The sequence below is a fragment of the Leptosomus discolor genome, chromosome 12 (genome assembly GCF_034619465.1).
Source record: "Leptosomus discolor isolate bLepDis1 chromosome 12, bLepDis1.hap2, whole genome shotgun sequence".
Taxonomy (NCBI): domain Eukaryota; kingdom Metazoa; phylum Chordata; class Aves; order Leptosomiformes; family Leptosomidae; genus Leptosomus; species Leptosomus discolor.
The window spans coordinates 15,476,124-15,490,618 of NC_141402.1; the positions used below are offsets into that span (position 1 = coordinate 15,476,124).

At 42.2% G+C, this 14,495-nt stretch overlaps 1 protein-coding gene across 7 annotated transcripts in view; it reads left to right on the forward strand.

The window, feature by feature from the left end:
* Positions 1–14,495, forward strand: part of NAV2 (neuron navigator 2) — a 400,908-nt gene that overhangs the window by 168,555 nt on the left and 217,858 nt on the right. For 6 of the 7 annotated variants that reach the window (XM_086472160.1, XM_086472161.1, XM_086472162.1 and 3 more), the window contains exon 1: positions 12,794–13,051. The exons of the other annotated variant lie outside the window; for it this stretch is intronic. In XM_086472160.1, coding sequence (XP_086328286.1) covers positions 12,794–13,051 — 258 coding nt within the window. Of the gene's footprint in view, positions 1–12,793; positions 13,052–14,495 lie in introns of those variants that run through there. 7 annotated transcript variants of the gene reach the window in all.

Here is a 14,495-nt window from a genome sequence, read left to right on the forward strand (position 1 = left end):
GTGAACCAGGCACTACTGAAAGGGGGGGGGGTTTATATACAACTACCCAAGACACCAGTTACAGAGAAGGGTGTTTCTTCTGGTCCCTCTGGACTGGGGAGTGCTGAGTTCAGCTGTGGGTCTGGTACCTGCACAGCCCCCTTGCTGTGTGAGGGGTGGCGTTCAGGAGGATAGGCTTGGCAGATCTTAACTGCTGAATTTAAATGTTCTTGTGGAGCATGTGTGAAATGAAGTGATTTTTAAATTGACTGTGTAGTGTGTGTCGTCAGAGAAACCACGTTAGACTTTTTTCTGGCACAAATGTCACTCTCTTGCCTAATAGCGAGTTCCTTGTTCAAAGCTCTGGAGTGCCAGAGCTTGTTAAAGCAAAGGTCACTTTACAGGTGCTTCTGTACGTGGTTGAGTAACGATGTATTGTTCTACCTTGATTCTGGCATTTTGGCTAAAACATTCCAAAATTTTCAGCCTGAGGTGGGCTCTGGCATTGCACGCTTCATACCAGAGTATTAAAGTTTGACGAAACGATCAGCAGCCGAGAACGAGGTGTTAGAGTGGGAAATCTCAGTCAGCTTTAATAAAAGGAGGATGACGTTTATAAAATTTATACCTGATATTTAATTATTCCCTAATGGGGTTTGAAGCTTCCTATGAGCAATGTGAGTGGCGTAGGCACAGTGCTGCCTATCCCAGCACTCCCAGTCTGTTTGAGCAGCAAGTGCTCGTGGTGGGCTTACAGAGCTGAATTCTCATTGATCTTTGCTAATGCAAGGTTAAAGCTTTGGTATTTGCTAGTGGTCTAATTTTTATACAGTATGCTAATTACTCTTTTGAATTGGAAATGCTTGTTCAGCACAGTGTAAGAGAGGTTGGAATTGGCTGCCATGATGCTGTGTTGCAAATAGTGTCAAACCTTTTCCTGTTTACGTAGACGTGCTGTTCTGGTTTTCTCAGGCCAAATTAGGCATTGCCGCATTTTTATTCAGCTCACAATACGTGTGCATGTGCACCCATGCATATGCATACCCAGTTCTAATTTTTTGTTGTTGTACTAGCAGCGATACTGTCCAGAAGAATTTTTTTCCTAACATCATGGTGGAAACACGATGATGATTTTGGGAACGGATGCAGCTGTCTGAAAATGAAAAAGAAAAGACAAAATAGAAACACAAATATTCTGCATCTATGCAGAGGGACTAAAAGGTAATTAGCCAAGGACAAATAAATTAGTTTATTTTGAAAGACCCAAAATGGTGACCCAAAACATTTTGAAAAGTTTTCTGTATGATGACATCTACATTAAAAGCTTCAGCCCAGGAATCCTCAGATGAAACTGGTAAATGTTGTCAGGGGAGAGCAATGAGAAGTTATGCCTATGATAGGAAATCATCTCGCTTTTAAAAGTGAACATTGCTATTTCAGTTTTTAATTCTGATAATTAGCAGTAGCAGCTCATCCTCAAATTGCTCTTCTAACATTAGGTGGTCCAGAATTGCGTGAGTTGTAACTTAATATGCCATTTTATCCTGAGTCTGTAATTGGGAAAAGACAGGAACAGCTAACTGCCATTAATTGCACAAGCTATTTACAGCAAAGAAAGTTTTGTTTCTCATTTATATACATACAGAACAGTATTTATATACATACAGAACAGTGTTAGTGCTGCTGCAAAGTGATGCACTTCAAGGGTTTTACTTTAATATTGTATATCAAATACTAATTTCTGTTACTGAAAGTCTGTCTCAGCTTATACTTCATGTGCATTTAGCCAGAGCATCTCTCTTGCTTCCTGGCTTGTTAACATATTCCCCAGTGGCTGCCTTTCTTGTGTGTCCTTGTAGGTTCCCCTCGCCTCTCAAGTGGCTATGGCAGACTCCTTGGGTGCCATCTCTAGTATCTCGCTGTGTTCTTGCCAGCCTTTCTGGGGGCCACTGTTCGCGGGAAGATGCGTCTGGGTTTCCTGTCTCATGTTATGCCAGCTCTCTGTCTGCGCTTTGCAGATGAAATCCTTAAGAATATTACTGAGAATGCAGTGGGTAGCAAAGGAACTGAGGTGTCCTGGTGCTGCAGTTTACACATCCATTATACACTAATATGAAAAAATGCATTGTGGTTTGCATTTTGTGTCGAAATTGCTGTTAATGCAGGGTACGTTAATGTAAATTGCCAATGTAAGCATCTGTTCACATAATTCAAAGTAATAACACGCTTATGTTTGTGAGAGATGTGGGAGAAGAACTGAAAGAAAAATCCCACTTAAACACGTACTACAGTTTTTGTGCTAAAATTTTATCTACTGGTGTCTTCTGCTGGACCTCCTGCCTGAGCATTTTGTTGTGATGAACCAGATTATTGTTTATAGCTGATTTCCGCTTCAGATTCTTCCACTGGATCCTAATGGATATTTTTATTATTATTATTTTTATCTTTTGTTTTATTTAGGAATCATTGGGGTAATTCAGATTGGAAAGGCCCTCAGGAAGTCTCCAGTCTAACCTTCTACTCAAAGCAGGGCCAGCTGTGAGATCAGACCACATCACTCAAGGGTTTATCCAGCTGGGTCTTGAAAATATGTGAGGACAGAGACTGCACAACCTCTCTGGGCACCCTGTGCCGCTGCCTGACTGTCCTTGCAGTGAGAGGTTCTCCTCGTACCCAGTCTGAACCTCTTGTTGCAAGTTATGTCTATTGTCCCTTGTCATCCCATCGGGCACTGCTGTGTAAAGCCTGGTTCTGTCTGGTCGATAACAGGTAGGGGGCTGCTGCGACGTGCCCTGAGGCCATCTCCTCTCCAGGCCGGCCGGCCGAGTCCCGTTCCTCATTCCTCAGCCTCTGCTCCCGGAGTAAGTGCTCCAGGCCCTGACCATCCTGCTGTCCTTTGCTGAACTCACTCCAGTTTGTGTAGGGAGAGTGGAATAGAGTAGTTTCTTCTCAATTAAAATTAACGTTGTTTCACTTCTTGGAAATGCAGTTGTCCTCTCCTGTACTTGACTGGCTAATGAACAACTCCTTGCAGCCATGCTGCCGGGCAGGTGTTTGTCTGAAGTCTTCTGTTAACAAATGGACTTGTGTGGCTCCACCCTGGATTGTGTGTGAGAGTAGGTGTAGTGTATGCTCTTTTGGGGGGTGATGAGGTTGAATAGATGGATGCCCAGTGGTGTTTTCCTAAACAAACTCTGACAGCATAAGGAGATACAGAACTGGTCATGACTAAGATCAGGACTTGCCTCGATTCTTCAGGAAGCCAGAGGTGCAAAGCCTCAAGGTATAATTGAAGGTGAAACAGATGTTACATGTGTATTGAAACCTCATTGTGGATTGCTGTCTGAAAAGGTTTATAATTTGCCAGTTATTTTCCAGATGATCTTTTTTAATGTGCTGAGGTAGCAGATGTGTTTGTTGTATCCAACTCTTTAAAGTAATTTTAGGAAGTTAAACAGATGGATGCATTTTGAAATTCAGCAGCATCTCTTTCAGCATCTGTAACGGCGTTGTTTCATGTGCCAACCGGGATAGAAGGAAACAGAGCATCTGATAAGTACTTTGCTTATGACAAGCTGACCCGTTTGCCAACAGCCAATAATATACTAAGGTTGTGACAGGAATGATTGACTGTTACTGCTTTTACAGCAGAGTCATCTGAGTTTCCAGACAGTTGTCTTTTTTTTAATGTTGGACTAGTGTGAATACAGGTTGTGAATACTGCTGGAGTAAACAAAGCTCATTTTAATTCTAGTTCAGGAGGTAGTTCTGTCTCAGAACATAGAAAATCATTCCATCAATTGAGTTCCATCCATTTAAAAAAAAAAAAAAAAAAAAGTTTGTATATAACAATTTTCTTACTACTAAAATGGCAAGAGGAAATATGAAATACAGAAAAATTATCTCTCAGTGCTATGCCTTCTGTTTGTTGTTTGTTTTCTAATGATAAACAGAAGCCAGATCTTCCTTGGGGGTGATACAGCTTATTAGGACTGTGTGGTGTTTTGACACTGGCACCTTCCCAAAATATTCCAAACACTGAGTGTAGCATTATTAAAAATCATATGATGGGGTGTAAGGTAAATGCAATGCTGGCAGGTCTGTGTACTGTAGCTTTAAACAGTGTGAGTTCAATACAACATCATGGGTGAAATTCATGGTGGCAGGAAACATGAGGATGGAATAATATCCTGTCACCTTAAAAAAGTAAAATTTGATTAAATACTGAAGTATCAAAGCTGTTTAAGGCAACAAACATTGTCATTAATCATTACACTGGGAACCTCCTTTGTTTTGGTAAGAAACAAAATATTAGGACAACATTTGGGGTTTTTTTAATGTTGTTTTTGGGTGGTGAATATTACAAGAGCTTGAAAACAACAGTATTAAAACAGTAGGAGGGTTAGTTATCAGTTTATTAATGGAACAATGAGAGAACAAAGGAAATATAAGGAAATTTGAGAAGGGAAGCTTGATACTGCCATGCATGAGATTGCGTGGTGGCCCTGCAGCACTTTAGGTTTGGGTGTTCTGTGTTAGATTAATAGAGAGATTGAAGAATAACTGTTTCCTGTACCTTTCCTTGCAAAGTGATCTTTGAAGCTTTCTGGTTTAAAACTGAGTGTGATGTTTGGCAGGTGAACATAACCCTCTCCCTCAAATGTACAAGTGATTTTTTAAATACAGAATTAATCAGTACTTTCAGTTGCTTTTCTGCTATTTATGGCTAATCCTCATAAAATTGCCTTGTGATAGTCACACTGGAGATGGAGGTGGCAGATTGGGGTTTTTTTGGATGTTCACTCTCAAGAATGGTCATGGCCGTTGGGCATAACTTGAGTTATGTCTGTGTAAATCTGACGAAGTTTCACTGAAATTTTTGACTTAAGAATTTCAGTAGGACCATTAGTGTACCCCAAATGTTAGCATCTAAGGATGTGCTTTTACTTCCCATATCAGGACTAACCTTTCTTTAAAGGAGCTGTGGAGGTAGGCAACATGCCTATCGCGGCATTGTGTTACGCGCTTTCTATGTTTCCTTTTATGTAATTGTGAATGACTCTTTTTTTTTTTTCTCTTGTAACACGTTCAGAAATAGCTGGTGTTTGTAACATTGCAGTTAATCATTGTGACATTATACGGTGCATTGCAGGTGACTTCCAGCAGCAAACTGCTCCTGAATGGTTGTCCTGTGGGAACACTCTCTTTTTTTGGCTTCTAGGGAAGAGTGGCTGCCTGCAGACTTTGGTTGTGAAGTGTACTTGGCAAAGCCCGCAAGTGTGGGACGGTATTTGTTCTCTGATCTCTAGTTGGCAGTTGGTGAGTGCCACCAGCACTGCTTCCATGGCTCCAGAACTGCGCTGTGCAGCATCAACTGCACTGGATGTGTGGGCTCAGTATACAAGAGGATTTTTTAATACGAGTTGATTGGTGATATGTACTGATGGGAAGGGAGATAATGTGAGTATAGGATAGGATTGGAATAGTTACCTAAAGAAGATTTTGATAAATACTTCTAATTTGGAAGTCAAATTCTGATGTTGGCTATAGAGAAACTACATTGATTTAGAGCAGGTGAAAATCTGACTTTCACAGTTTAGTTTGAATAGTGATACTTTGCTCTTTACAAAATAGCTGAAGTTGCTTAATGATAATCTGGCCAATTTGTGTTTGTTCAAAACTGCTGATGTGGGAGAGACTGATGGCAGCTGAGGCTGGGTTGGAATGCTTAAGCAGATCCAGTTGAAAATAAAGGCTTTGAAATACAGCCTGTTCGCTTCTCAGATGGTTTCTACCTTTAGGCTCTGACAACTCTTTCAGATGATGGAGCAGGTGTATTTGCAATGTGCCAGTAAGGGACAGCAAGGTTACAGAAGGTGACTACCTGATGATGTGAGGCTGTTAGCTTGTAAGTAGGGGATTTTTTTCCCCTGCCACTTCTTGAGAAGGTAGGAAGAATAGCAGCACAGGGAAGAGAACGTTTGGGTTTTTTAGGTCCTCTTCTTCATTTTTCATCATACCTCCATGGTTCTTAAATTCGAGAGTAGTTTATGGTATTTGGATCATCGTCACCTTCCTTCTGTGATACTCTTATTAGTCACAGATGTTTGCTTTGCTTTTCCAAATACATGAAGCCATAGGCAATGTGAAATCAGGCATAAAATAATATAGGAGCTAGTACTATTAACCTTGTGGAAACAAAGGACACATGAATACATTAAGAATACCCAGATGCACATGTCTGTTGGGAAGACGTGATTTGCATGGATCTTTCTAAAATGGTATTGAAATATTTATTCCAGGTGCTGTTAGTGGCATGGAAAGGTGACGTCTCTTCTTATGGTCACAGACATTATGAGATATGTAAGTCGAGGTGAGCTATAGGTTGGCATGACAAAGGTGGTCTGTTAGGATCATAAAAATTATTCGTGCGTATATGTTTTACACTGTGGTCACTGCTCTGACTACAGTGTAGGCATACAATGTGCATCTAAACCTTACAGCACTGCAGAAAGCATTAACTGAAATAAGCTCTTGCATTCCTCATCCCTTTCACTCCTGTTCCTGGTGAGTTTAAGTCTAAGGAATGAACTTTATGTGCAAAGTCAGAGAGATGGACCTTTTCAAAGCCAATTGGAGAACCCCTGTCAGTATGTCTGTTTCCACCCAGCTGAGCCAAATTTTTACTGGATTCTGAGAAACTGATATGGCTACAGATCCAAAAGTGATGGAAACGTAATGAAATCAAAGATGTGGATATTGATCAAAACACATTTGCTATGACCATAGAAACTTACCTAGGTTTTGAGTGAAGCACTATCAGAGTTAGATTTGTGTAAAATGACGATGTAGTCCAATGATAAATACATCATGAAATAAAAAATTACCAGTCTGGAATGAGGTGGGAAAAGTATTTCAGTGCCATCTTGATACTAGCTCCTACTGTTTATGCTTACACTACAAAACCATGAAGTGTTCTGGTACAGGTTTAAATACAAGCATTGTTCAGAAGATGCTCATTTAAAATGGTGCCATTTTGTGTTACCATGCAAAAGTGACCGCCTGTATTACTAGCTTGGCTTCACTTACTAGTGGAACTTTCTACCTATCTTCTGAAAATCAGTGTAACGGGTGTTTTTGTTCAGGTGGAACTTAGCTTGTGTATTTGTTAAAACATGACATTGTTATAAAATGAGGTGGAGTTAAACCCAGCGTGAATTAGAAACGTGTTAGGGGATTACAAAAGGGATTTTAGATCAGAATTAGTGTAATGCAGACAAGATTTCTGTGAAAAGAACTGGGAACAGAACCAAGGTTTCCTCCTTTTCTCTCTGCTCTATATAAAGAACTCACATGTACAGATTATAATTGCTGTGGTGAGAGGATGCCAAATTATATAATGCTTCTACCCACATTCCCCTTTTTTTCTAACCTCTAGCATTGCTTTTGTGGGAACACAACAAAAAATTTAGGAGCTTAATCCCATTTAGACCTTTATTGGTTCTTTCATGAAATGGTAATGTAAATCTGTAGATGGGATCAGGCTTTTACACATTCAATGCTCTGATGAGGGACAAAAGATGGATATGAAAGTGCAGAATGTCTGCAGTACCAAAAATAGGTCCATATTTATTCCTGTCATAACTTCACTTAAGTTGATGGAGTTGTGCCAAGAGTCTATGCCCACAGTCTATAGGACAGCTTGCCACCTGGCAGTAGTAAAGTTTGACGGGAATGGTTTTGTAAGAATGATTAAGCCTTCGGATATTGACAGTACATGGTGACAATTTAGGAATATTCCCCTCAGCTTAAAACGATTTTCTGGGAGATTTCAGATAATCTGTAATGCTTAAAAGACAAGGATCACATTGATCAAGGTATTTTCAAGCCCTGAGTTTACTTCCATCAGCAGTTCTGAATCACCAGACCAGTTAATGAGGTGTTCTAATTGATATAATAATTCTACATAGTTTTTCACTTACACTAATGTAACATTTGGCTTCACGGAGGTTGGATATTAACCACAAGTTGAAAGGAAGGTCTGATTCTCTGTTCCTTTGCTACATTTCATAAAGCTTTTAATTTTACTTGCTATATCCACATGCAATCCATATAGGCATTTTCCTTCCGCTTGTGTCTAGAGACCCTGTTGTTAATTGATAGTGTACGAGCAATGAAGGCAGCTTCAATGCTTCAGAATGTTCCAGAAACATTCATCTCATTCATAAAGATCACCTGCTCAAGAGCAGTCTACCTTGGGTTTTGTTCTGTTTACTGGCTTTATTTGGGGCTATGCGCTGACTTGCCCACAAGCTTTTGAACTACAGAGTATTCAAATAGTTTCTGCTGATGCGTTAAGGTCTCCAGTTCATATAAGTTTGCTCGCTAAAATTTTGAGGATATTAAGAGCCACTTCTCGACACCAGAGTCTTGGCACTTGAGATGGTGCAACATGGTACTAAGTAGCCCTGAGCAATAGCATCTCCTGAGCCTAAAAGTCAGTCCTGTAAGCCAAGTCACTAGGGCTTTTTGTGTGCTGGTTTGGTTTTCTGGTTGGTTGTGTGTGTTTGGGTTTTTTCCTAACAGGGAAGTGAAGTGCTTGTTTACAGCATTTTTCCCTTCATATTCCCCCATTTGGGGAGTGCGTGGATGCTCGCTGGACTACAGGCAGGTAAGGAGGAATGCTGTGATTATTCAGGCAAAGATACTTGTCAAACTTAAAGCTGCAAGGGAATGTTCCCCTGGTTAGTGGCTTATCTGACATTTGTGGCAGGAAGGAATGAAGCTTTTGCTTTTTGTTTAGGTAATTTGCCTGCTTTTTACTATTACTTACTCATCTTTTAGGTTAGATACGGAAATTTGGGTGATTCAAAACAGGGGAAGGGAAAACTGGTTGGGCTTTTCAAAGAAGATAAGGAAGACAGGTTCCCAGATCCCATCGACTGTCCAAGGGAAGTAGTATCTTTCAAAAATCCTAGCCTTAAATCAATTATATTTTAAAAAAACCCCAGCAAACTAGTCATTTCCAAAGGTAGACCAAAATGGATGTTGCCTGTCTTTGCAGATACAGCCTGTAATGTGATGTGTTAACAATTTATGACCTCGTGGTATGGCTGCACTGCCACTGGATACAGTATACTGCATTTCAGTAGGATTATGCTGTAGTGTTTGGATATATAAAGCAAAATATGCATATCATAAAACCCCCAGGTATTAGATGACAATGGATTATTCATGCAAACTTGTCTCTTAGACAGCTGTTTTTTACTGAATCCACAAGAGAAGCAGTAATTCTAGGCCACTCTTCAAATGTGTTATCAGGAATTCACATTAAGCTTTGGTAAAGAAGGGGTCTGTATTGTTGGTTTGGCAAAATAACTCTCAGGAGCCTAGATTGAGTGTATTCAGAAGAAATCATCTTCACCTCAGTAGGCAGGACTGCACACCAAGAAAAAAAGTAGTTTCCTCTAGCTGTGGAATATTCAGTCCACCATAATCAAAGGATCAGATTCAATAATTGTTAAAGGAGCAATGAAAGGAATCCTTTTCTTTTGCTCAAATTAACTTTGTGTCTGTTTTGGTATCCTGTAACCTAGCCAGTTTTCCAAGATGAAGACAGAACAACAAAAACTGGCAAGTTCTGTGCATCTGGGATTGGTGGCCTGAACCTCATAAAACGTGTAAGTGAAGAACAGAACATAAAGCTGTCAATTAGATCTTCTAATAGCTTTTAAACATTTAGTATATTTTATTACAGACCTAAAATTAGCCTTGTTTTCAGACTTGGATCTTTTTCAAGTTGTTCATACTTCAGCCCAACCTTCTTTTAGCAAGCAAGAATGAGTTTTCAGCACTGAACAATGGAAATGGTATCAGAACACTTGACACATTTCTGCTCCCATAACTACCAGTCCTTTCATATGGTAAATCTGACTTTCTTCATCGAGTTGTTGGGCTTTGAAATTTTCTGTATAGTTGTGTTTAAGCTGACAGTGTGCTTGGTGTTATGGCACCGGAGTAAACATCAGAAGATCCGTCTCAGTGAGATGGATGAACAGAGGTGTGCTGTTTCCAGTCTGAGATTAGTGGATAAAGACTAGAGCGAAAGCAGTTACTCATAAAAACAACAACAAAAATTACCTTCCTTGAGTTAATATAAAGCAGCCTGCAGAGCTGGTACATGTGAAAGCAGATGTGCTGAAAATTCCCAGCAACAACCAAAACTCTAGTTAATACCTGAGCTTTGTGTGTACTGTGGGAACTTGACCTACACAATCAGGGGGCAGGGCTGAGCCAGAGAGATGACAGACTGCAGTGATAGCATGTCCAGGCATTGCTTTTGGTTTTAAATAATCTAGTTAACGTGAGATATCTCAGCAAACAAACCCAAACCAGCAACAACAACAGAAAACCCCGCACAGTACAGCTAATGTCTTGAGACTGTGTTCTGTTAATGGAGACAGACTGTTTTACAAGGCGATGCTGAGAAAGAATAGTACTTTATAATGAGTCGAACACGAGTTCTCACTTTAATTTCCAGTTCTGCCACTTACTCTTTATGTAACCCTGGATAACTCATTTAAGATGGCATCCACAGAAGGATCCAACATGCAGGTCTTGTCTGATTTCCACTTCCTAAAATGCTGTCCTCATCCTGCTACCCAATCCTGGAGATACCTACAACCCAGAAATGCCTCATTTTTCTATGTGAAAGAGTCTCAGATGTACAAACCCGGGTTTTGAACATGTAAAACTTTCCCAAAAGTCAGGGTGTCAAACAGGCAGGACCCAGCTCCCCTTGACATGGGTTTGTGGAGCATGCTTCAGCCTTCCTTCTCTCGCAGCCAAAACAGGGCAGGGCGATGGGGCTGTGCCTCCTCTGTCCTGCCGAGTCGCTCCGTGAGTTGGATGCTCACTCGGTGTGTATTTCAAATATTTGAAGTGTAGGTTCATTGCTTCTCTCTGCTTGTTGGGATGGCTCCTGTCCCTGCCACCCGGGCAGTGGTGGAGGGATTCAGTCCTTGGGCAGTGGGCGACGTGAGAACGAGGAGCTGAAGGAAGTGTCCCTGCTTGTGAAATAATGCGAAACCTGGGGCTGTGATTTAAACGCGCCTTTCTCTTCCATGTCTCGTGTTGGCTTTGCGAATATTCTTCTGAGACGCTCCGCTCCCCTCCCTCTGTATAATGTAAGAAGCCTGTGTGGTAACCCAAAGCCTTTGGCTGTCATTACAAGCTACCCGAAAATTGGGCATTGCGGCACTGTAGGGAGTCCAAAGGCTCCTGGAGCCCCGAGTTTCCACGCTGACAGCCCTCGGCTGCCCGGGACGGTGCTCTGTGGGCAGGAAGAGGGGTCTGTGCAGCTCTGAAATGGGTAAAGCTTGGCAGGAACGAGGGAGCTGGGGGCTGTAACGGATCATGGCATCTGCAGAGCAGCATGAGGAGGAACCTGTGACACTGAAAGAAAGGCTCCTAAAAGCGAAGTGCCAAATATAGCCAAATTGCTGTAATAGGGCTGGATTACTCACTGTGCCTATTCAAATTCCTGTTGATGCTGGCAGCGGGAGCTTTCCCGAATAGCAACGAACAATGAGTCATCTCCAGGTGTTTGTATTTGAAAGAGCGCCTTTTTTTTTTTTTTTTTTTTCAAAATTTCAAAAAGAAACCGGTACGAAACTCCCTCCCCGCAGCCCCTCCAGCGTCTCCCCCCCGCAGCCCCCGCGGAGTTCCCAGCCCGCCGCGGGAGTTGGAGCCGCTCCTCCCCCTGCGGAGAGAGAGAGATTTTTTTTTTTTAATTTTTTTTTTTTTTTTTTTTTTTTTTTTTTTGTTCCTGCTTCCAGCAGGCAGGACCAATCCGGGGGCCGCCCTGCCTGCACCGTGCCGGCAGCCGCCGCCCCCCGCCCCCGGCCGCCTGCCCGGAGCGGTGCGGGGTGCGCCCAGCAGCGCCGGCGGAGCCGCTCCGCTGCGGGAGGGGAGGATGCGGTGGCGGCTGCTCTCCCTTCCGTCTGACAGCTGAATGATTTTTATTATTATTTTTATTTTTTTCCTCCAGGTTTTCATGATCAGCACTAGGGGAGCCGGGAAATTTTGTGGCCACTGGCATATTTTTGTTTAAAATTGCTGTCAGTGGACGCTTCTCCTTCTGCTCCAGCATCGTTGTGCTGTTCGCAGCTATTAAGGCTTTAAGAAGCTTGATTCTCTAAGGCTCGTATCCAAGGGCATCAGTCATTAACACACTGAGCTACATCTGCTTCTTGGCTAAGACTGAAGAAAGACATCTTAAGCTGGAAATCCTGCTTGCTCGCTCACTCGCTCGCTCTCTAGTGCATACGGAAGGGGAAGCATATGCAGCAGCAGGTTCCTTTTTTTTTTTTTTTGATTCCAAAAGGCTGCCTCACTTTGGAGATGCAGTGACAAGATAATGGAGTGAAAGTCTCTCATTTCCAGGGAAGAAAATTACAGGAGTCAGACAGAGAAAGGAAGGAGCAAGTTAAATAACAGCAGAAATAGGAAGGAGGACAGTGGTGAAGAACTGCAAATAAAATTAGAGGAAACAGGTGGAAGGCTGACATAAAGCTGGGAGATATTTTAGGCTGAAAGTGGTGTGGGTTTTTTTTTTTTCTTTTTTTCTTTGCCCTTTTTTTTTTATTTTTTCGAGTTGGTTTTAAATTCTAAGCTGGTTTTGGAGCTCCCTGCAGTAAACCAGGCTGCTTTAGTGTAGAGCAACTTCCCCAACGTGTCCTTTTCTGTTTCCCTGCCTGCTGTCTCTGCTGTTGCTGCTGCTGACAGAAACGTGTTAGGAAAGCAGAAAGAGAAAATGCCAGCCATCCTGGTAGCCTCCAAAATGAAATCGGGACTACCTAAACCCGTACACAGCGCTGCTCCAATCCTGCATGTCCCAACGGCCAGGACCATCCCACAGCCCTGTTACCTGAAGTTTGGGAACAAGGTGGAGGTGACGAAGCCATTGTATTCCAGCCAGATTCCTCTCAAATCTCCTAATGGACAAGAAAACGCAGGAGATGGACTCCCACCAAGGAAGAGTAGCTCGGTAGAAAATGGATTTGACACACAGGTTAGAAGGCACCAAATGCTGGGGAGGTGTATGTGAGAATTTATTTCGGTTTTCTGAGGTAGACAGCAGTGGTGTGAACAGCAGTGAGAGAAGAGGGGGGTGTGTGTGTGATAACATCTGTCTGCAGTGGTGGGATGTTTTATATTCTGCATAGTGGCATGTGTTACCAAGGGATGGATTTTTGTAATTTTGTCAGCACGGTGGAGCTGATGGTGGGGTGGTGAGGGATGGTGCTGCGTGTGCTGTTTGCTTGTGTTGCCTTCTCTTACTGCCTTTGCTTGAGCTTGTGGGGTTTACGGGAGGGAGATGGTAGAGATGATGTTTATGGGGTGTGTTCTTTGTGTTCTTTCTGTAGGTACTAATTGTAATGGCTGGGTTGCGTGCCTGGGATGGGGAGAGATTGCTGGCTGTCATGAATGTGTGTTGTGTTTGGTCATGTACTGTGCTGGAGCATTAGTCGTGTGAACATTTTGTGTTTGTAGTTGTGTGGGGAGTGAATGGGAGGCAGTGTCTGATGTTAAATTAGAATATGGGTCTCATTCTCAGTGCAGCTAAATCAAATAATTATGTAGGAAATGAATACTCAAGTGGAATTGTCTGTTTTATTGCTCTATGTGCATGACATCATAGGTGCAGAACAATCAATGTGCATTTTTCAGATTTCTCTTTAATGTGTATCAGTTTTCTAACCTATTTTTACATATGCTGCTTCCTGTACAGGGAGGAGAAATGTACGTTCTTCAGCTTGTTTAATTTTTGTCAGCATAGTAATGTTTTCAGTGTGGCTCGGATCGCCTCGTACTGCTGATGCCCCAGTGTGCTTGGCAGCAGTGTAAGCAGATAGTGTGTGTTGGTGTACTACGGTGTGAGCAAAGCAGATGGTCTGCTGCAGCAGGCAGAATTGATTAACGTTATAGAGAGATTGCTGTACAGCAGCGTGCTGTATTTTGGCAACAGCCATGTACATTACAAGCTGCTTCTACCAATGTCTGAGCCCAGCAGAAGGTGATACCACTATACTGGGACAGGGAAATGATCACAGATACTGTTTGTTTTTTTCTTTTCCTTCCTCAAGGAATAATGGATCATCCCTACCATCTAGACTTTGAAACCTATGGCCTCGTAACCCCATTCTCTTAAAATGAGTGTGACTGCTGATCGGGCATGTTTGGCCCCGTGCCCTGGATTTTAGGATGTGCTGCACTTTCATTGCCGGTAGGCAGGGTGACGTATCGAGCTGCTCAGGCCAGACAAATATGACTGTAGCGGTTCCTGAGGGACTGAGAGCAGGGAAAGGAGACAGACGAGTATTGGTGGCAGGGTGGTGGCAGCAGGCAGACCGACTGGTGCATCACATCTTGTTCCTAAGAGAGAAACAAGTACTCTTTTTTTTTTTTTTTTTTTTTTTTTTTTTTCTTCCTTATGCTAGAGTCTGTCCTTGTGA